The sequence below is a fragment of the Oncorhynchus mykiss genome, chromosome 19 (genome assembly GCF_013265735.2).
Source record: "Oncorhynchus mykiss isolate Arlee chromosome 19, USDA_OmykA_1.1, whole genome shotgun sequence".
NCBI classification, from domain to species: Eukaryota; Metazoa; Chordata; class Actinopteri; order Salmoniformes; family Salmonidae; genus Oncorhynchus; species Oncorhynchus mykiss.
This window is the reverse complement of record NC_048583.1, coordinates 22,126,233-22,148,848: the sequence shown is the minus strand read 5'-3', so window position 1 is coordinate 22,148,848 and position 22,616 is coordinate 22,126,233. Positions and strand designations below refer to the sequence as shown.

Here is a 22,616-nt window from a genome sequence, read left to right as displayed (position 1 = left end):
CAGAAATCTTTAAGTCATACCACAGATGATCAATTGAATTGAGGTCTGGGCTTTGACTAGGCCATTCCAAGACATTTAAATGTTTCCCCTTCAACCACTTGAGTGTTGCTTTAGCAGTATACTTCGGATTATTGTCCTGCTGGAAGGTGAACCTCTGTCCCAGTCTCAAATTTCTGGAAGACTGTAACAAGTTTCCCTCAAGACTTTCCCTGTATTTACCCCATCCATCATTCCTTAAATTTTGACCAGTTTCCCAGTCCCTGCCGGTGGAAAAACATCCCCAGAGCATGATGCTGCCACCACCATGCTTCACTGTGGGGATGGTGTTTTCGGGGTGAGGGGAGGTTTTGGGTTTGCGCCAGACAGTGTTTTCCTTGATAGGCAAAACGCTCAATTTTAGTCTCATCTGACCCGAGTACCTTCTTCCATATGTTTGGGGAGTCTCCCACATGCCCTTTGGCGAACACCAAACGGGTTTGCTTATTTTTTTTCTTTTAAGCAATGGCTTTTTCTGGCCACTCTTCCATAAAGCACAGCTCTGTGGAGTGTGGTCCTATGGGCAGATACTCCAATCTCCGCTGTGGAGCTTTGCAGCTCCTTCAGGGTTATTTTTGGTCTCTTTGTTGCCTCTCTGATTAATGCCCTCCTTGCCTGATCTGTCAGTTTTGGTGGGCGGCCCTCTTTTGGCAGGTTTGTGGTGTCATATTCTTAAAACATTTTAATAATGGATTTAATGGTGCTCCGTGGGATGTTCAAAGTTTCTGATATTTTTTTATAACCCAACCCTGATCTGTACTTTTCCACAACTTTATCCCTCACCTGTTTGGAGAGCTCCTTGATCTTCATGGTGCCCCTTACTCAGTGGTGTTGCAGACACTTTGGCCTTTCAGAACAGGTGTATACAGTTTAAGTCGGAAGTTCACATACACCTTAGCCAAATACATTTAAACTCAGTTTTTCACAATTCCTGACATCTTAGGTCAGTTAGAATCACTACCTTATTTAAGAATGTGAAATGTCAGAATAATAGAGTGATTTATTTCAGCTTTTATTTCTTTCATCACAGTCCGTAGGTCAGATGTTTACATACACTCAATTAGTATTTGGTAGTGATGCCTTTAAATTGTTTAACTTATGTCTAACATGTCAGGTAGCCTTCCACAAGCTTCCCACAATAAGTTGGGTGAATTTGGGCCATTCCTCCTGACAGAGCTGGTGTAACTGAGTCAGGTTTGTAGGCCTCCTTGCTCGCACACGCCTTTTCAGTTCTGCCCATACATTTTCTATAGGATTGCGGTCAGGGCTTTGTGATGGACAACAAAGTCAAGGTACTGGAATGGCCTTAAGCCATTTTGCCACAAGTTTGGAAGTATGCTTGGGGTCCATTTGGAAGACCCATTTGCGACCAAGCTTTGACTGACTGATGTCTTGAAATGTTGCTTCAATATATACACAATATTTCCTCCTCATGATGCCATCTATTTTGTGAAGTGGCCCAGACCCTCCTGCAGCAAAGTACCCCCACAACATGATGCTGCCACCCCCGTGATTCACGGTTGGTATGGTGTTCTTCAGATTGCAAACTTCCCCCCTTTTCCTCCAAACATAATGGCCAAACAGTTCTATTTTTATTTAATCAGACCAGAGGACTTTTCTCCAAAAAGTACGATCTTTGTCCCCATGTGCAGTTGCAAACTGTAGTCTGGCTTTTTTATGGCGTTTTTTGAGCAGTGGCTTCTTCCTTGCTGAGCGGCCTTTCGGGTTATGTCGACATAGGACTCGTTTTACTGTGGATATAGATACTTTGTACATGTTTCCTTCAGCATCTTCACAAGGTCCTTTGCTGTTGTTCTGGGATTGATTTGCACTTTTCGCACCAAAGTACATTCATCTCTAGGAGGCTTTACATCAATTCACCTTTTACGTGATTCCTCACATCCTTTTCAATCATATTGGAGGCGATAGTCCAAGGTCCCTCCACTCTGACCTTTTTTGTAATGGGTTTTGAGAAGGTGAGGAGAGGGGATGCGACAAACCCAGGAAAGGTTAACTGAGAATGAGCCCTTGCCTCTCTCCTGTCTGCAGCACCCATGTCAGTGAAGGAGGTTCTCCAGAGTCTGGTGGATGACAATATGGTGGACTGTGAGAGAGTGGGCACCTCAAACTACTATTGGGCCTTCCCCAGCAAGGCCCTGCATGCCCGCAAGCGCAGGTTGGAGGAGCTGGACAAGCAGGTGATTTTAACAGGTGTATTGTAGCCTATGGCGGTCTAAGCCAATGCCTCCAAAGCATACCGCTGCAGCAGGGGTTAGAATCTGACCCAATGCTACAGAAATTCTCTATCCCCTGTCGTCTATTTATCCTATCCAATAAACACAAAATATGTGTTTGGGACATCCCCCTCAATTGTGTGAGCTTCTCTGACACTGCAGGGGGGGGATATTTTGGTTTTCAATAGGGCAAAGTACACTGTCATCCCCCCCATCTGACCTCTAACCTTAAGCTAATGCTGGGGGTCTACTGGCCTCTCCGCTCCTAAAGTTTTAACAGCTTGCTAGGCTCTTTATTGAGTTCACGCTGGCGATTCACGTGGTTCTTATTACAGAACATCGCAGGCCTATAGACCTCACCACCTAGGTTGTCCCAAATGGCCCCCGATTCTCTATGTAGTGCAATACTTTTTACCAGGGCACGTATGGTAAGTATTGCACTACATAGAGAATGGGGGGGGGCATTTGGGATGCTGCCCTTATCTGCATAGTCTCAAGCCCACAGACAGACCAGCACATTTCCTGTCCCAAATGCGTTATCTGTTCTTAACTGTACTCTGATTTCTGTAGCTAGCACACCAAGCAGGCACACTTGTTTGCAGTAAAGCATATGCTTTCACTGTAAGTGGGAGGTAAAGGAATTACTACAACACTCAAACGTGATGACTTACGAAACATAATTTAATGTTTGCACAAAACTCGAACTGTTCATGTTGTGTGATCAGTATTTAATTTTGTTAATCAAATGGCACTTTACATATCTTCAAAATAATGACTGAAGACAAAATTAAAATGTACCTAGACTGGCTTTGAGGTCCAGAGTTGAGTTTGAGGGGAGCGGTTAAGACCGCTGTCTTCATAGCACACACAGCCTACCATGTCGGCATGTGTTGGAAATCCAGCCCACACCCTACTGGCACAATCTTATCTCCCATCTTCCCTGTCTTTCTCTCACTATCTCTATCCCCAACAAAAATAACATACGTAAGGAGTACATTGTCAACTCAGTGTCTCATTTGATCATGATCACGAGGAAGCTCTAGGTTCAGAACCAAAGTAGCCTACGTCTAAGACCTAATAATCTCATTGCAGAGTTGTGGGTAGGGACTCGTTATCAGTAGCAGCACTGAAGGTGGTGGCGGTGTCACTTAAACAGTTGGTGGACCTCTCGTTAGCATTTCATCCTCGTGATTACCAAGTTCCCCACGCCACAGACCAGACAGTATGAAGGCGTGTACTGGGCGGTGAATAAACTGCTTCTAGTCGCCAGTGGTGCAACTAATGCGGCGTTCGCCTAGTTGGATATTAAACACAGTGGCGTGAATATGTGGTCTGTTATCGGTGACATATTTATATGGGAACCCTCCCGTCTCTCATTCTATAAACAGTGTACAAGGAAGGGGAGTGTTTCTTTGTTTTACAGTCAAAGTTTTATTAAAATTGTATTTGAGTTATTGGTTTGTCACTGTCTGAACTTTTGAATACAAACCGTTTAATGCGAGTTATGATGTATAGAGAGATGTAAATTAAATGACACCCTATTCCCTGTGTAGTGCACTATTTTTGACCAGGACCCATAGGGGGACAGAGCCAATGTGTAAGAATACTAACCAGTGCAGAATAATTTTGGCTCATAGTTCCATGACTTGATTGAGTGAGAAATATTATAGCTGCCTGCCTCTTGCCTTCTGTTACCATGGGGATGACCATTTTCATACCGGTGTCTACGGTATTACCGGAAGTGCACACACAGGGCACTATTTATTTTGACTGCACAAAACAATTCTTGGCAACAGGTATTTTGATCCAGGATGGGATTGAATGTCGCTGCTGTAACCAAGAAGCTTGATCTTGACATCTAGCCTCTTAGTTAACAAACCAAATGCAAGCTGGAGCACTGAGCTCGATATCATTTATTTGACATATCTTAGGTTTCTTATAGTTCTACTTAACTGAGTAGTACGCACCCCCGCAGTTATTGAAAATCATACCGTTGGTATTTCAAAATACTTTGATATACATTATAAACGGTATACCGCCTAATGGCAGCTGTTTCATGCACACACGATTTAAGAATTTGATAATGTGCTGTGTATGATTTAGTTATAGGTGCATGATTATTTCGTTCATATTTATGTGTGTGTCATGCATAGTTACATGTGTGAAATTGAAGTTCAAGCCCACAACATTGATGTGAAAATGAAATGTGTTAATTCGAAATGTATTTTCTCACCATAGCATACCGTGGAGAAACAAAGGAAGATGTCTCTGCAGCAGGCTGTCGACAAATCAAAAGTAGGACGTGAAGAAACCGTAAGTACATTTACGCACACATGCCAGCCTTAAAGGCAGGCCATTTTATTGTCCTTCATTTTATCACTGAATTTATCACTGTCTCACAGCAAGACTTAATGATGAGTGATTTGTTTATCTGCAATAATTTCGAGAAATTGTTTTTCTATTGTAAGATATAAGGACTAGAATACACACCTCTAAGGGGGGTTGGGGTGTGTATTTTGTTGCATATACAGTGCATTTGGAAAGTATTCAGACCCCTTGACTTTTTCCACATTTACATGGCAGCCTTATTCTAAAATTTATTAAAATGTTGTCCCCCCTCATAAATCTACATTCAATACCAATAAAAGGACAAAGCAAAAACAGGTTTTTAGAAATGTTTGCTAATTTATTAAGAATAAAAAATGGATAGGGAGCGTTGCTGCACAGCTATTTTCAGGTCTCTCCAGAGATGTTCAAGCCCGTGCTCTGGCTGGGCCACTGAAGGACATTCTGAGACTTGTCCCGAAGCCACTCCTGCGTTGTCTTGGCTGTGTGCTTAGGGTCGTTGTCCTGTTGGAAGGTGAACCTTCGCCCCAGTATGAGGTCCTGAGCGACTGGAGCAGGTTTTCATCAAGGATCTCTCTGTACTTTGCTCCGTTCATCTTTCCCTCGATCCTGACTAGTCTCCCAGTCCCAGCCGCTGAAAAACATCCCCACAGCATGATGCTGACACCACCAGGTTTCACAGTAGGGATGGTTTCCGGTTTCCTCCAGACGTGACGCTTGGCATTCAGAACAAAGAGTTCATTCTTTGTTTCATCAGACCAGAGAATCTTGTTTCTCATGCTCTGAGAGTCTTTAGGTGCCTTTTGGAAAACTCCAAGCGGGCTGTCATGTGCCTTTTTTTACTGGTGGAGTGCTGCAGAGACGGTTGTCCTTCTGGAAGGTTCTCCCATCTCCACAGAGGAACTCTGGAGCTCTGTCAGTGACCATCGGGTTCTTGGTCACCTCCCTGACCAAGACCCTTCTCCCCCGATTGCTCAGTTTGGCCGGGCGGCCAGCTCTAGGAAGAGTCTTGGTGGTTCTAAACTTCTTCCATTTAAGAATGATGGAGGCCACTGTGTTGTTCGGAACCTTCAATGCTGTAGAAATGTTTTGGTACCCTTCCCCAGATCTGTGCCTAGACACAATCCTGTCTCGGAGCTCTACGAAAAAGTAATCTCTCCTCCTTCCAGGCATTTTCTTCTTTGAACTTATATGGTGATTGACAACACAGTTCGTCTTACAATCACCCACGTGGGTATAACCAATGAGGAGATGGCACGTGGGTACATGCTTCTATAAACCAACGAGGAGATGGGAGAGGCAAGACGCACCGCGATCTTTGTCAGATTATTTTTTTGTCCTTGACAACGCAGACGCTTGTTGACACGCACGAGCAGTGTGGGTGCAATAAATGAATAATATAGATTTCCGAATTTATTTTACGACGCGAGCGCACCCAACGCGAGCGGTGTAGGCAGGGTATTAGTGATGAGGGGGGATCAATAGTTACATTTTGGGATATTATTTTTGACAATGTATTGTTTTGACTATCGCAATATTATTTTTGCGGTAGTTGGCTGTACCTGCACAAACTCCTTCCTTCATAGCTTGTTCTCAATCTTTTTAAATGGGGAGCCAATTTTGTTTTCAACACATTTCCCTGACTGATCAAATATACTTTTATTTTGTCTCTCTGTAGCAGACATGGTGAGCAGTATGTTTGGAACATCAAATCGCAATAAAATCAGTATCGAATTGCAATCCGTATCATATCGGCATCTAAGTATGGTGATAATATCGTATCGGGAGATCCCTGGCAATTCCCTGCCCTAATGTGTTTGCACACTTAGTGTGTGTGTCTGTCTTTTGGGTTTTCACCTCTGTGTGTGTGTGTCCACCTATAAAGGAGGAGCGGGCCACTCTTCTAAAGGAACTGCAGGCTCTGAGGGAGAAGAGGAGTCATCTGAAGGCAAAGCTGGAGAAGTACAGGGAGTGTGACCCGGAAGTGATCGAGGAGATGAGTGAGTACCCTGTAACCAGCCTCTGAAAAACATGGAGGCTGCGTCTCAATAATCTGACCTTTTTCCTGAAGTGTGCACTCGTTCACTACTCACCACAAATTTACAAGCATTGGATTGGTGTAGGAATGAGCCAGAGGGAGTTAACACCATTTTCTTCTACCAGTCAATTCCATGAAGGGAAGTGAACAAGTGCACACTTCAGGAACAAGGATTAGGGGAATCATTGGGATACACCTGGAAATACACCCAGATGTCCCTCCAAAACTTTTTTTTATCCGTACTCCTTCTGGTTCTCGAGAAAGAGGCTATTTAGTATTTGATATGTCATATCAACAATGAGTCCTGCTTCAACCACAAGATAATTTGACTGAATTTTGAACCTTGCCCTCATTTTGTCTATCTTCAAACTTTTGCCATTGTTGAAGCCTCCCCATTCAAATTCAGTTTGGATCTAATTAATAAAAGGAGGGAATCCAATGAAACATCAGGTGCCTAGTCTGGACAGATGGCTCAATCCACAGCTGTCCATCAGGCAGGTGGAAGCCTGGACAGCATCCAAGAGAGAAAGCAATCAAGCAGCCTCATAAAAGCTCCAGTGGGTAGAAATAGAATGGATAGATTGGACATGGACCCAGTCTATCACAATGAAATAGGATCCATAGAACAGACACTCCTCATGATTAGTTATGGCTCATCCAAAATGGTGACGCCATCAGATTTGTGCACCTTGCAGTTGCGTGAAGCACGTAAAAAAGGCAAAGAAATGATGCACTGAGAATCTAGTCATCGAGCATTCCAAATATAGCAAATTTAAACAACTGTCGGTCCACCGCTACTGAACATGGCTTTAAATCGGAATGCCCGTTCTATCCCTCTCTAAATCTAAGCTTCCCAGCTGTTCTAGTTCAGTTCCCCTAAGAGATGGGTTAAACTGAGCAAGTCGAGGGACTTCTCTGGTTTCACAACTTGCTCAGTTTAACCCATCTCTTAAATCAGGAACTCCAACTAAGCCCATAGTTGTTATTGCATACACAACATGGCTGACCTCTTGGGCCTGCACAAAACTTAACCGGTCGGGATTGACAGCTTTTAACGGTCTGCCCGTGTCCTGATTTTATAGACAGTTTATTTTTACACACCTCTCAACTGGTATAGGCACGACAAGCGATTGGCTATTTGGAGCCTAAAAAGGAATCGTTGTAGTGGCTTTGTGTGTGTGTGTGTGTGTGTGTGTGTGTGTGTGTGTCCAATCAAATTTTATTTGTCACATACACATGGTTAGCAGATGTTAATGCGAGTGTAGCGAAATGCTTGTGCTTCTACTTCTGACAGTGATATATCTAACAATTCCCAAACAACTACCTAATACACACAAATCTAAAGGGGTGAATGAGAATATGTACATGTAAATATATGGATGAGCGAAGGTGCAATAGATGGTATAAAATACAGTATATACAGTACATGTGATATGAATAATGTAAACATATGTGGCATTATTTAGAGTGCATTGCATAAAATGACTAGTGATCCATTTATTAGTGGCCTGTAATTTGGTCTCAATGTAGGCAGCAGCCTCTCAGAGTTAATGATTGCTGTTAACAGTCTGATGGCCTTGAGATAGAAGCTGTTTTTCAGTCTCTCGGTCCCAGCTTTGATGCACCTGTACTGACCTCGGGTTCTGGGTGGTAGCTGTGTGAACAGGCAGTGGCTCGGGTGGTTGTTGTCCTTGATGATCTTTTTAGCCTTCCTGTGACATTGGGTGCTGTAGGTGTCATGGAGGGCAGGTAGTTTGCCCCCGGTGATGCGTTGTGCAGACCGCACCACCCTCTGGAGGGCCTTGCGGTTGAGGGTGGTGCAGTTGCCATACCAGGCTGTGATACAGCCTGACAGGATGCTCTCGATTGTGCATCTGTAAAAGTTTGTTAGGGTTTTACGTGACAAGCCACATTTCTTCAGCCTCCTGAGGTTGAAGAGGCGCTGTTGCGCCTTCTTCACTACACTGTTTCTGTGGGTGGACCATTTCAGTTTGTCTGATGTGTACGCCGAGGAACTTAACTTTTCACCTTCTCCACTGCTGTCCCTTTGACGTGGATAGGGTGGTGCTCCCTCTGCTGTTTCCTGAAGTCCATGATCATCTCCTTTGTTTTGTTGCCATTGAGTGAGAGGTTGTTTTCTTGACACCACACTCCGAGTGCCCTCACCACCTCCCTGTAGGCTGTCTCGTTGTTGTTGGTAATCAAGCCCACCACTGTCGAGTCGTCTGCAAACTTGATGATTGAGCTGTAGCCCCACCCTTAACCCTTGCGAGGGTTAACTCGGAGAAGGGGAGAGAGGGGGGGGGGGGGGGGCGCAAGTCCTTGTTAGCGGGCCGTGACGTTGTCACAGGGTGGGGTTGAGACCCAGGGCCTCCAATTTGATGATGAGCTTGGAGGGTACTATGGTGTTGAATGCTGAGTTGTATTCAATGAACAGCATTTTTACATAGGTATTCCTTTTGTCCAGATGGGATTGTGTCGTGTGACGGCGATTGTGGACCTGTTGTGGTGGTATGTGAACTGAAGTGGGTCTTGGGTGGACGTTAAAGGTGGAGGTGATATGTTCCTTGACTAGTCTCTCGAAGCACTTCATGATGATAGAAGTGAGTGCTACGGGGAGGTACTCAGTTCAGTTATCTTTGCCTTCTTGACGCATGTGAGGACAACAGATTGGGATAGGGAGCGATTGAATCTGTCCGTAAACACACCAGCCAGCTGGGGTGCGCACGCTTGGAGGATTCGGCTAGGGATGCCGTCTGGGCCAGCAGTCTTGCGAGGGTTAACACGTTTAAATGTTTTACTCATGTCAGCCAAGGAGAAGGAGAGAGTCCTAGTTAGCGGGCCGTGACGGTGGCACTGTATTATCCTCAAAGCAGTCAAAGAAGGCATTTTGCTTGTTTGCCTTGTGGCGGGAATAGCTGCGCTGTTTATATTCCCAGAACTCTTTCCATGGTAAATGTGGTGGTTCCCGCTTCCCGTTTTAATAGTCAGTGGGTACAACGTCTCCAAGTCAGCATGTAGGTTGATGTTGACCGGAACATATTTCCGTCCGCGTGATCAAAACAATCTTGAAGCGTGGCTTCCGATTGGTCGGACCAGCGTTGAATGGCTCTCGTCACTGGTTCATCCTGTTTGAGTTTCTGCCAATAAGACGGAAGGAGCAAGATGGCGTCGTGGTCGGATTTGTCGACGGGAGGGCGGGGGAGGGCTTTGTATGCATCGCGGAAGTTGGAGTAGCAGTGGTCGAGGGTATTGCGCATGCGCGTAGCTCAATCAATGTGCTGGAAGAATTTAGGGTAGACATGTTCTCAAATTTACTTTGCTAAAATCCCCAGCTACAGTAAATGCAGCCTCAGGATATATGGTTTCCAGTTTGCATATAGTCGAGTGAAGTTCCTTGATGGCTGTCTTGGTGTCTGCTTGAGGGGGAATGTACACAGCTGTGACTATAACTGACGAGAATTGTCTTGGTAGGTAAAATGGCCAGCACTTGATTGTAAGTAGTTCTAGATCGGGTGAGCAGAAGGACTTGAGTTCCTGTATGTTATGATTACATCATGAGTCGTTAATCCTAAAGCATACATTCCCGCCCTTCCTTTTCCTAGAGAGGTGTTTATCTCCGTCGGCCCAATGCATGGACAAGCAGAGTGCCCGTTTTTAGTCCAAGCGACTTTGCGTACCCATGTGACTCTAATTTGTGACTTGATTCATCTTGTCATCCTCTCTCCCTCAATGCTATGAGGCCTCGCTATTGAGTTGTCAATAGCGAGGCCTGTCATTTTTATAGCCCCAACACTGCACTCCACGGCTCCGCTAGTGTCACTGAAGAAGCCATTACAGTCCAGAGTGACTTAAAACACGGACTGTGCTCAGAATGTTGGGGAAACATCTGGCCTCATGTCCATTACGAAGTCCCCTTGAAAAAACAGCCCATTTCCCAATGCTGTACTCACACTGCTAAACCACTACAACAGCTGTGTGGCTCCCGCGACAGGGAACACTTTTAGTCTGTTCTTTTATGGGTTGAACGGGTTCAATCCATTTTGCCTGTGCAATTGCTCTGCACATCAAAATAATAGGCGCAAGCGCACCAGTGAAGGCCCTTGCAGGTGTGTGTTTAAGTTTCTATTAGTGGTATGTACGGGATACGGGACATATACTGTCCAACGAAATGCTTACATGCAGGTTCCTTTTTGACAATGCAACAACAATAACAAAGAATACGGACAAGGTAAAAGGCTCACTAGAATAGAATAAACATTTTAGCATGAGTGCCTTCTGAAAGTATTCACCCCCCTTAACGATCTGGCCTTAATGGCTGTGTTCCTAGGTTCCCTTTCTAGGGAGTTTTTCCTAGCCACCTTGCTTCTACATCTGGATTGCTTGTTTGCTCTTTGGGGTTTTAGGCTGGGTTTCTGTATAAGCACTTTGTGACATCTGATGTAAAAAGGGCTTTATAAATACATTTGATTGACCCCTTGATTTTTTCCCCACATTTTGTTACAAAGTGGGATTCAAATGGTTGTGTTGTAATGTTTTGTCAATGATCTACACACAACTCAACTATTAACATTTGTAAAAAGAAATATGAAAAATAAAATGCATAATGTCTTGATTTTAGATAAGTATTTAAACCCCTGAGTCAATACATGTTAGAATCACCTTTTTAGCAGCGATTACAGCTATGAGTCTTTCTGGGTAAGTCTCTAAGAGCTTTCCATACCTGAATTGTGCACCATATGCCCATTTATTTATTCAACCATTTTCAGGTTTTGCCATAGATTTTCACTTAAATCTGCTTGAAAATCTAACTTGGCCACTCGGGAACAGTCACCATCTTCTTGGTAAGTAACTCCAGTGTAGATTTGGCCTTGTGTTTTAGGTTATAGTCCTGCTGAAAGGTGAACTCAACGCCCCAAAGATAACACTTTGTATTCATAATTTCTTTGCCACATTTTTTGCATTATTACTTGTTGCAAACAGGATATCTTTTTTATTCTGTAAAGTCTTCCTCCTTTTCACTCTGTCAATCAGGTTAGTATTGTGGAGTAACTACAATGTTGATCCATCCTAAGTTCCTTATCACAGCCATTAAACTCTAACTGTTTTAAAGTCACCATTGGCCTCACGGTGAAATCCCTGAGTGGTATCCTTCCTCTCCGGCAACTGAGTTAGGAAGGACACCTGTATCTTTGTAGTGACTGGGTGTATTGATACACCATCCAAAGTGTAATTAAGAACAGCCCCATGCTGAAAGGGATATTCAATGTGGGCGGGAATGTCCATAGGGGGAGTAAGAGGGGGGACAACTGACTAGTGGTGGCAATTCAGCAGCCTGATGGTCTGAGGGTAGAAACTATTGGCCAGTCTTTCAGTTTTTGCCATGATGCTCCTGCACTGCTTTCGTCTGAGTGAATGATGCGGGGAGAACATGGCGTGGCTGGGGTATGATGATCCTCTTGGCCTTCCTGTGACACCTGGTGTTGTCTGTGTCCTGTAGGGCAGGCAGTGTACACCCAATGGTGCATTCAGCTGCACGTATCACCCTCTGAAGAGCCTTGCGGTCCGTGGTGGAGTTGCTGTACCAGGCTGTGATGCAGCCTGACCGTATGCTCTAGATGGTGCTCCTGTTGAACACTGAGGGCCCTCGGGGACAGGACCAATTTCTTCAGCATCCTGAGGTTGAAGAGTTGCTGTCGTGCCTTCACTACGGTGTCTGTGGGGTTAGACCATTTCAGCTTATCTGACATGTGTACGCAGAGGAATTTGAAATTATTGACCACCTCAACGATGGCCCCGTTCATGAGGATGGGAGCGTGTCCAACATGGTTCTTCTTGAAGTCCACAATCAGCTCCTTTGTTTTGCTAACGTTGAGGGAGACGTTTACCTGGCACCATGCTGTCCGAGTGCCTACCTCCTCCCTGTAGGCTGGCTCTTCGTTGTTGGTGATGTTGATCTTCGTTGTTGTCTTCAGCGAACTTGATGATGGAGTTGGAACTACCCATGCAGTCGTGGGTATGCAGAGAATGCAGGAGGGGACTGAGGATGCACCCTTGTGGGGCCCTCGTGTTGAGGATCAGTGTCGAGGTAATGTTGCCTCCCTTCACCACCTGGGCTCGGCATGTCAGGAAGTCCAGGACTACGTTGCATAGGGAGGAGTTCAGACCCAGAGCTGTGAGCTTTGTCGTCGATGAACAGCATCCTTCTATATACATCACACATATATTCCTTTTGTCCAGGTGGGTAAGGGCAGTGCAAAGGCGAATGCGTCGTCCATGGATCTGTCAGGGCGGTAGGCGAATTGGAGAGAGTTGGGGAGGGAGGAGGTGATATGGTCTTTGACTAGCCTTGAAGCATTTCATGATGACGGAAGTGAGTGCTACTGGTCTTTAGTCTTTCAGTTCAGTTACTTTCACTTTCTTGGGCAACAGGGATGATGGTAGAAATCTTGAAGCAGGTGAGTATAGAGGCCTGAGCTAGGTAGAGATTGAAAATGTCAGAGAACACAACAGCCAGCTGGTCTGCACATGACAATTCTGTGGAGTTGATGAGGGGAGGATGGCTCATAATAATGTCTCGAATGGAGTCAATGGAATGGTATCAACCATCTGGTTCCACATTTCAGCTTTTCTTATGAGCCGTCCTTCCCTCAGCAGCCTCCACTGACACAATACCTGTTAACAAAGGTGTCAGCTAAAGGTGACCTGCTTGCAGGGCTTTGTAGTCTTGCATGATGTCTACATTGAGGCTAATTAGCATTGTTGAATCAGAGTGAATAGAGCTGAATATATTAAGTCACTTTGTCCGAGAGATTTACATGGTTATCAAAACATCACGACAGGTTAAACCTACACGAAACACAGCACTTGTTTTAAGTGTTCCTAAAATCCCCTATGGGAAAAATGAAAGGTGGAGAAACTATTGGAACCATTTACCTGTTTTGACCACTAGGTTTTATGGGTATTATGACACCTCCACTATGGGGCTCTATAACAAAGGGGTTGAATACTTATTGACTCAAGATATTTCAGCTTTTCATTTTTAATTCATTTGTAAAAATGTCAAAACATAATTCCACTTTGACATGGAGTATTGTGTGTAGACCAGTACCCCAAAATCTCAATTTTATCCATTTTAAATTTGGGCTGCAACAAAACACAATGTGTAAAAAGTCCAGGGGTGTGAATACTTTCTGAAGGCATTGTAATACAGGAAGGCACAATTTAATATTTACACTTGTTTTGGGTAAGGGGGGATTGGGGAACTGTTAAAATTGTGCAGTATTTCGCAATCATAGTGTGTGTGTGTGTGTGTGTGTGTGTGGCATGAATGTATGTGTGAGCAAGTGCACGTTCGTGTGCATTGCAACCACTGAAGGCATCCCCCATCACTCATTTGTCTTGACTGGTATCTGAACCCCCCACCCCAAAAAAAAGACGTTTTCTAATTGTGGCCCATCTACTGTGGATCCCTGGTGAAAGTGGATGCCCACCGCTCCTCCTCACCCTAGCCCCTACAGCCCGTCCCCTGAGCTCTGAAAGACGAGGACACGGCAAACTGTCAAACCCTCACCCCGTGTGTGTATTCTGCTTAAGCCTGAATGATGAGGAGTGAAAGTCGAATAACGTGATCCATATCCTACAGATGCATGGCACTCCCAGATGGAAGGCTGGAGGGAGGGAGGGGGAGGGACCTCCCCTATTCTGGTTCACCCTGCTAGTGGGTTTACCCACATGTCCTTCAGGAACTGATTGATTCTGGTGACACCGTTGTCGGCAGTGTGAACCGAATACCCTGGCGCAGGCGGATGCCAAGGAGGTCTCCGCCCCTACCGCTTCGCCCTTCTCTCTTTTTCACCACCATCTACAGTGAGGGAAAAAAGTATTTGATCCCCTGCTGATTTTGTACGTTTGCCGACTGACAAAGAAATTATCAGTCTAGAATTTTAATGGTAGGTTTATTTGAACAGTGAGAGACAGAATAACAACAAAAAAATCCAGAAAAACATGTCAAAAATGTTATAAATTGATTTGCATTTTAATGAGGGAAATAAGTATTTGACCCTCTGCAAAACATGACTTAGTACTTGGTGGCAAAACCCTTGTTGGCAATCACAGAGGTCAGACGTTTCTTGTAGTTGGCCACCAGGTTTGCACACATCTCAGAAGGGATTTTGTCCCACTCCTCTTTGCAGATCTTCTCCAAGTCATTAAGGTTTCGAGGCTGACGTTTGGTAACTTGTACCTTCAGCTCCCTCCACAGATTTTCTATGGGATTAAGGTCTGTAGACTGGCTAGGCCACTCCAGGACCTTAATGTGCTTCTTCTTGAGCCAATCCTTTGTTGCCTTGGCCATGTGTTTTGGGTCATTGTCATGATGGAATACCCATCCACGACCCATTTAATGCCCTGGCTGAGGGAAGGAGGTTCTCACCCAAGACTTGACGGTACATGGCCCCGTCCATCGTCCCTTTGATGCGGTGAAGTTGTCCTGTCCCCTTAGCAGAAAAACATCCCCAAAGCATAATGTTTCCACCTCCATGTTTGATGGTGTTCTTGGGGTCATAGGCAGGATTCCTCCTCCTCCAAACACGGCGAGTTGAGTTGATGCCAAAGAGCTCCATTTTGGTCTCATCTGGCCACAATACTTTCACCCAGTTGTCCTCTGAATCATTCAGATGTTCATTGGCAAACTTCAGACGGGCAGGGGGACCTTGCGGGCACTGCAGGATTTCAGTCCTTCACGGCGTAGTGTGTTACCAATTGTTTTCTTGGTGACTATGGTCCCAGCTGCCTTGATATCATTGACAAGATCCTCCCGTGTAGTTCTGGGCTGATTCCTCACCGTTCTCATGATCATTGATCATCAACTCCACGAGGTGAGATCTTGCATGGAGCCCCAGGCCGAGGGAGATTGACAGTTATTTTGTGTTTCTTCCATTTGTGAATAATCGCACCAACTGTTGTCACCTTCTCAACAAGCTGCTTGGCGATGGTCTTGTAGCCCATTCCAGCCTTGTGTAGGTCTACAATCTTGTCCCTGACATCCTTGGAGAGCTCTTTGGTCTTGGCCATGGTGGAGAGTTTGGAATCTGATTGATTGATTGCTTCTGTGGACAGGTGTCTTTTATACAGGTAACAAGCTAAGATTAGGAGCACTCCCTTTAAGAGTGTGCTCCTAATCTCAGCTCGTTACCTGCATAAAAGACACCTGGGAGCCAGAAATCTTTCTGATTGAGAGGGGGTCAAATACTTATTTCCCTCATTAAAATGCAAATCAATTTATAACATTTTTGACATGCGTTTTTCTGGATTTTTTGTTGTTGTTATTCTGTCTCTCACTGTTCAAATAAACCTATAATTAAAATGATAGATTGAACATTTCTTTGTCAGTGGGCAAACGTACAAAATCAGCAGGGGATCAAATACTTTTTTCCCCCTCCCTGTATCTGTCCCCCGCAGCTGTCTCGTTGCCGGAGGGGCTCCGCAAGGCTGGGCGTTCAGTCCTGCACACATTTTCACATAATCGTCTCCATGTTACCCCCGTGAAGCGCTAATTGTATTTCCAAAGCTGCTTGTGATTCTTGTGAGGTTATAGGACACCGTGTTCTAGGTTCAAATGAGGTGTGGATTCAGCCTGCAGAGTGTGCTAAGGCCAAGCATCCCTAGAGTCTGGTTCTGGTCTAGCAGAAGGCTGTAGGTTCATTAAGAACCTACTATTAGACTTGCTATCAAGAGATTTTGACACTTGATAAATAAACTGAATTTAAACAAATGTTTTACCTTTATTTAACTAGGCAAGTCAGTTAAGAACAAATTCTTATTTTCAATGACGGCCTAGGAACAGTGGGTTAACTGCCTGTTCAGGGGCAGAACGACAGATAATAACACCTTGTCAGCACGGGGGCTTGAACTTGCAACCTTCCGGTTACTAGTCCAACTCACTCTAACCACTAGGCTACCCTGCCGCCCCATTGAAGGACTCAGTCAAGGGAAACAATTAAATAATTAAAAGCAAATAGACTTCAAACCTCAAAGGGCATTTGTATAACAAATAATACAAAACCATCACGGGGGGGGGAATGAACATTATTACTGTAAATATTATGCAGCTGAGCTATACTTTGCTGTGTTGGCGCCTACAGGCGAGTCTGCTTTGAGTTAACAATTAGCCAGTAGCAATGATATCCTCGTAGTTGGAGAAGCTTGCTTTGAGTTTGAGTTATGGATAGGCCAGGCCTCTGCTGTTTATGATCGCTAGGTATGCTCCTCTCCTTAGACAGTTTTGTCGGCTTTGCCCACAGGATTTAGTCTCAGTAGAGATGTAGTACACACTGGAGCTGAAATGGTTCCATCTAGAATATTGCTCTTTAACAGAGAGCTGAAGATCATCTCATCTTGCATCAGATCTCCTGGTTGGCTCCTTGGGGTGTTGGCCCTCATTCTTGATGCTAGGACCATGACCCCTGAGGGTGTCTGTATTAACATAGAGCTCCATGATCTTTTCCTCTGCCTCACCACTGTCAGTGGTGTCCATAGATACTCAGACTTCTCCACTACTTATGTCAGTTACCCCCAAAAAACAAATGTCTGCACTATACTCTTGCATGGGTCTCTGCTCAAATCAAATAGCATTTTATTGCTCGCGTACACATTTTGCAGATGTTATCATGGGTGTACCAAAATGCTTACGTTCTTATCTCCAACAGTGCAGTAATACCTTAGAATACAGAAGTTCTGTGACAATACTGGCCAGTTACATGCTGTATTACCTATCTCCCTCAGTAAACAGGATGCTATGATAGGAAGACAGACTTGCAAAAAAGAGCTTTGACCTTTGAAAACAATGGCAAAAAAGAACTAGCTCTTTTGAAAAAGGTCATCAGTGTGTCGTCGGCTAAGTGAAACACTTCTCTGCAATGGCATTTTGACTTTCGATACAAACTCGGGCTTGAGCAGAGTTTTTTTTTGTTTTTCCACATTGATCAAAATAACAAACTCATTCTTAAAAGCTCATTCTATTCAATCATATTCCAATATGCCTGTGACTTCCTAATAGAATGTGAGCTCACTTTCAGGGCTGTACAGTGCGATCATTTTACTCACACATGTGCCTAAATGATTGAATTAAAGTAGTTTTACCTTTAAGTGGTGAGGCAACTTGGGAGTGTAGCTTGCTAGCTGACTAACTTGACTGCTGACATTGATTGAGAAACCAGTAATGTAATGGAAAGTAACAGTTTCCAGTTTTTAGAAATGTTAAAAGTATTGAGAATGAAATGCATAAATAAGTATTCACACCCCTTTGCTATGACACTCCAAATTGAGCTCAGGTGCATCCAATTTCCTTTGATCATCTTTGAGATGTCACTACAACTTGATTGGATTACACCTGTGGCCAATTAATTTGTTGGACATGATTTAGAAAGAAAACACACCTGTCCAAGGAATTGTCTGTAAGTCTCCAACAGAATTGTAATGAGGCATATCTGAGGAAGGGTATACAACTATTTTTATAGTGTTCAAAGTTTCCAAGAGCACACTAGTCTCCATCATTGGGAAATATGGAACTACCCAGACTCTACCTACGGCTGGCCCTCTGACCAAACTGAGCAACTGGGTAAGAAGGATCTTGGTCATGGAGGTGAAGAACCCAATGACCACTCTGACAGAACTACAGAGTTCCTTGGCTGAGATGGGAGAACCTGCCAGAAGGACAACAGTCTCTACAGCACTTCACCAATCTGGGCTTTCTGGGAGAGTGGCCAAACGGAAGGCACGACGGAATGCTTGGAGTTTGCAAAATGGCAAGAGAAAGAGATTGATCATAAGGTAAAAGATTCTGTGGTCTGAGACACAAATTTAGCTCTTTGGCCTGAATGAAAAGCGCTATGTCTGGAGAAAACCAGGCACAGCTCATCACCCATCTAACACCATCCCTACTGTGAAGCATGGTGGTGGCAGCATCATGCTATGGGGATGCTTTTCAGCGGAAGGGACTGGGAGACTGTTAGGCTCCCCTTGCACCCAGTACCCTGTGGTCAATGGGGTGCCGTCCACCCATTGAGGGGTTCCTTCTTCATCTCGGTCAGTTAGACCAATCCAGAATCCCCTGTCGACGTATTAATGGATGGACCTATTCCTCTCTGCTGTTTTGTGATCACCAGGTCTGTTCCTCTTCTTAATGGTCCTGTTTGCATTCCTCCCAGGATTTAGTATAAACACTACACTCACTGTCATGAGAGGTAGTAGAAACTGGAGCTTAAATATCTCCATCCCTGTTGAGAGGTTTGCTCTCATTAACGGCACTCAACAGTTAAGAAGTGCAGCTGAGCCAGACATTGCTGGCATGGTTCCTACAGGTAAGTCTGCTTTGAGTTAGCCACTAGCATGGATGCCCTCATATTTTGAGAAGCCAACCTGGAACTTTTGTGTATGGGTTGGCTACCATCTCACAGATCCAAAAGTGCAGTTCACTGCATTCTCCTCTCGGGTAGAAAAATGGGTCCATCACTCTGCAGTCTGCCATGAGAACTCAGGTTCTCCTCCTCTCTCCTCCCTGTAGACAGAGGTGTGTCATCCGCCCATGTTTATGATCACCAGATCTGCTTTCCTGCCAGGATTTAGTCTCCGTAGAGATGAAGTACAAACTGGAGCTAAAATGTCTCCATCCCAGTTTCTCTAGCCCAGAGAGCTTTTCTTGTAGACTGACAATCACTTTATTATAGTGTACACTCAGGCCTATGATCTCAGCCAGCAGGACAACAGCCCCAGACACACTGCAGCAACTTTGTACGGTCTGGACTGCTGATCTTCTGCTCGGCTCTTTGGGGTGTTGCCCTTTTGTCTCATTGCTGGGATCATGACACCTGAGGGTGCCTGCACTGTTGTAGACATTGACAAGATGCTTCTGTATGTATTCATATTTACTCTTCTCTGCTTCACCCCTGTCAATGCTGTCTTTGTTGTCATAGATACTCTCAGACCTTGCCATCTCCATGTACTACCTATGGCCTTCCGATTCAACCAGAATGTCTTTACTGCTGTCCTAATACATGTCTCTTTGTCTGTGACAGTTCTGTTTAGTTAGGGACTTCCTGTCAAACCAGGAAGATAAAGGCTTCTATATGTGAATGGCTGCAGTGCGGTTATTTTAAGTTCAGGCGGACAGATTGCTCCGCCAAAAAAGCATGAGGTGTGTCCCTTTGGTTGAGGAGTGGGCCTAGCATATTCGTCATTGAAAATGATGGCAAAAAATATACTAGTTGAGTACACACAGTGTAACTTCCATAGTGAGACTAACTTATTTTATTAAAATGTTTTATTTAACCTTTTACTTAACTAGGCAAGTCAGTTAAGAACAAATTCTTATTTTACAATGACGGCCAAACCCTCCCCTAACCCAGACGATGCTGGGCCAATTGTGCGCCACCCTTTGGGATTCCCAATCACGGCCGGTTGTGATACAGCCCGGGATCGAACCAGGGTCTGTAGTGATGCCTCTAGCACTGAGATGCAGTGCCTTAGACCGCTGCGCCACACGGGAGTCCAAAACTTATGTCCTGCATGTGGTTCTTCAATTGACCCAAAAATGGACCCTTTGCTGTCAAAGGCAACATGACTCAGAAAAGCACTGAGTTTCATTGTATTATAATAAACAAAAAGATAAACGCAACATGTAAAGTGTTGGTCCAGACATTTTCCATAAGCACAAAAAGCTGATTTCTCTCCTTTTGTGCACAAATTTGTTTTACATCCCTGTTAGTGAGCATTTCTCCTATGCCAAGATATTCCATCCACAACAGCATGTTCACTACACATTGTGCTGGGGGCAATAAAAGGCCACTCTAAAATGTGCATCTTTGTCACACAATACAATGCCACAGATACTTAAAGTTGAGGGAGCGTGCAATTGGCAGGCTGACTGCAGGAATATCCACCAGAGCTGTTGCCAGAATTTTGTTAATTTCTCTACCTTAAGCCTCCAACATTGTTTTAGAGAATTTGGCAGTACGTCCAACCAGCCTCACAGCCGCAGACCACATGTAACCACGCCAGCCCAGGACCTTCACGTGCGGCTTCTTCACCTGGGGGATTGTCTGAGACCAGCCACCGAGACAGCTGATGAAGCTATGGGTTTGCACAACCAAATAATTTCTGGAATAAAGTGTCAGAAATCGTCTTGGGAAGCTCACCTGCGTGCTTGTCGTCCTCACCAGAGTCTTGACCTGACTGCAATTTGGCATAGTGACAAACTTGAGTGGGCAAATGCTTACTGTGTGTATGTGTGGGCAAATGCTCACTGACATGCTGAAGAAGTGTTCTCTTCAGCGTTTCAACTTTACCGGGCAGACCGAGATCCTGAGGCCCATTGTTGTGCTATTCATCCGCCACCATCACTGCATGTTTCAGCATGATAATGCCCCATTTTGAAAAGATCTGTACACAGTTCCTGGAAGCTGAAAATGTCCCAGTACTTCCATGGCCTGCATACTTACCAGACATGTCACCCATGTGAGCATGTTTGGGATGCTCTGGATTGCAGTGTACGACAGCGTGTTCCAGTTCCCGCCAATATCCAGCAACTTCGCACCGTCATTGAGGAGCAGTGGCACAACATTCCACAGACCACAATCAACAGCCTGCTCAACTCTATGCGAAGGAGATGTCGTGCTGCATGAGGCAAATGGTGGTCACACCAGATACTGACTGGTTTTCTGATCCACAACCCTATATTTCAGTCAGTTTTTTTTTTTAGGTATCTGTGACCAACAGATGCATATCTGTATTCCCAGGCATGTGAAATCCATAGGTTAGAGACCATTTATTTAAATTGTCTGATATGAACTGTAAGTCTGTAATATCTTTGATTGTTGCGTTTTATCGTTTTGTTCAGTGTAGGTGAAACTCCGAGCAGATTTACTTTTAAAAGCCTGTCAGTCAACACTTGTCCATTTTTAACCTGAATTTCAGTTTTTTTTAAGCTCAACTAGCTTCAGCAGTTTTAAATTGATCTACACTGCTGCTTGTCTTAACTTGCCATCCTTTTAGCAGCATCGGAGACATCAAGGATCGGTAAACATCTCCCTTCTAAAGCACAGCAACTCTTGTCGTTATTGCCAGGGACAACATTTGCACACAGGGGCTATGGATATACTGTAAGTCCGCAATGGATGTTTAATCTTGGTTATAAATTCAGGGTTTAGTGTTAAGACTGACATGAGTGCTTTGTTTGGTGTCTAAGAGCTATGATAGCGTGGTGCTTTGTAAAGAATAGAGTTCAGTTAAAGTTGGCCCTTGTCTTTCAGCTTCAATCGGATTTCTTATGTAAATTGTTTAAACAAAAATCCTAGACCAGCATCAAAACTGTGTGGACATAAACCTTGACTTATGCTTGCTTACTTAAACACTTGATCATTTCAAGCTTTTATTTCTTTGCACATAACTTTTTCTTGTAAATTTGAGTTGCCAGTGAAATCCAGCTGAGCAAGCAAGAGGGGAAGTGGAATTTGCAATTCAAAGTGCGGCCTCTGAAATGTCAAGTTTGTTCCCCAAAACCAGTTTTTATTTTTGTATCCTCTCTCTCTTACACGAGAATCACTTATTGTTACTCATTTTACCATTTCCCACACAGCCTTGGTGATTAAATCTGTGTAAGTACGTTGACTTGGACATAGTTACTGTTATGTATTCTTTGGTCTCAATGGGTTTGGTTAATTAGTTGTAGTTTTAAGAGAGTCAAACGGTATAGCTCTATAATTTTTCCTGATTGAGCTGTATTGAGTTCTTCTTTGTGGACATAGGCCTGTGCGTGACAAAACAAAAAAGGCCACAAATGACATTTTTATTTAATTCAGATGACTCTTTTGCGTTTTGTTTCTACAACAATAGCTACAAATCAAGTTACCCTCTGCCTCTACTTGCTGATCCGAAGCAAGATTTCCTTTCATCTAATAACCACT

The 22,616-nt window shown here is 44.3% G+C and overlaps 1 protein-coding gene across 5 annotated transcripts in view; it reads left to right on the top strand.

Annotated features, from left to right (window-relative positions):
- LOC110497506 (meiotic nuclear division protein 1 homolog) overlaps window positions 1-22,616 on the top strand; it is a 32,399-nt gene that overhangs the window by 6,974 nt on the left and 2,809 nt on the right. For all 5 annotated transcript variants that reach the window (XR_005037679.1, XM_036954453.1, XM_021573642.2 and 2 more), the window contains exons 4-6: window positions 2,086-2,234; window positions 4,509-4,583; window positions 6,502-6,616. Coding sequence is in view for 4 of the 5 variants with exons in the window: in XM_036954453.1 (XP_036810348.1) it covers window positions 2,086-2,234; window positions 4,509-4,583; window positions 6,502-6,616 (339 nt within the window). In the remaining variant the exon portion in view is untranslated. The remainder of the gene's footprint in view (window positions 1-2,085; window positions 2,235-4,508; window positions 4,584-6,501; window positions 6,617-22,616) is intronic.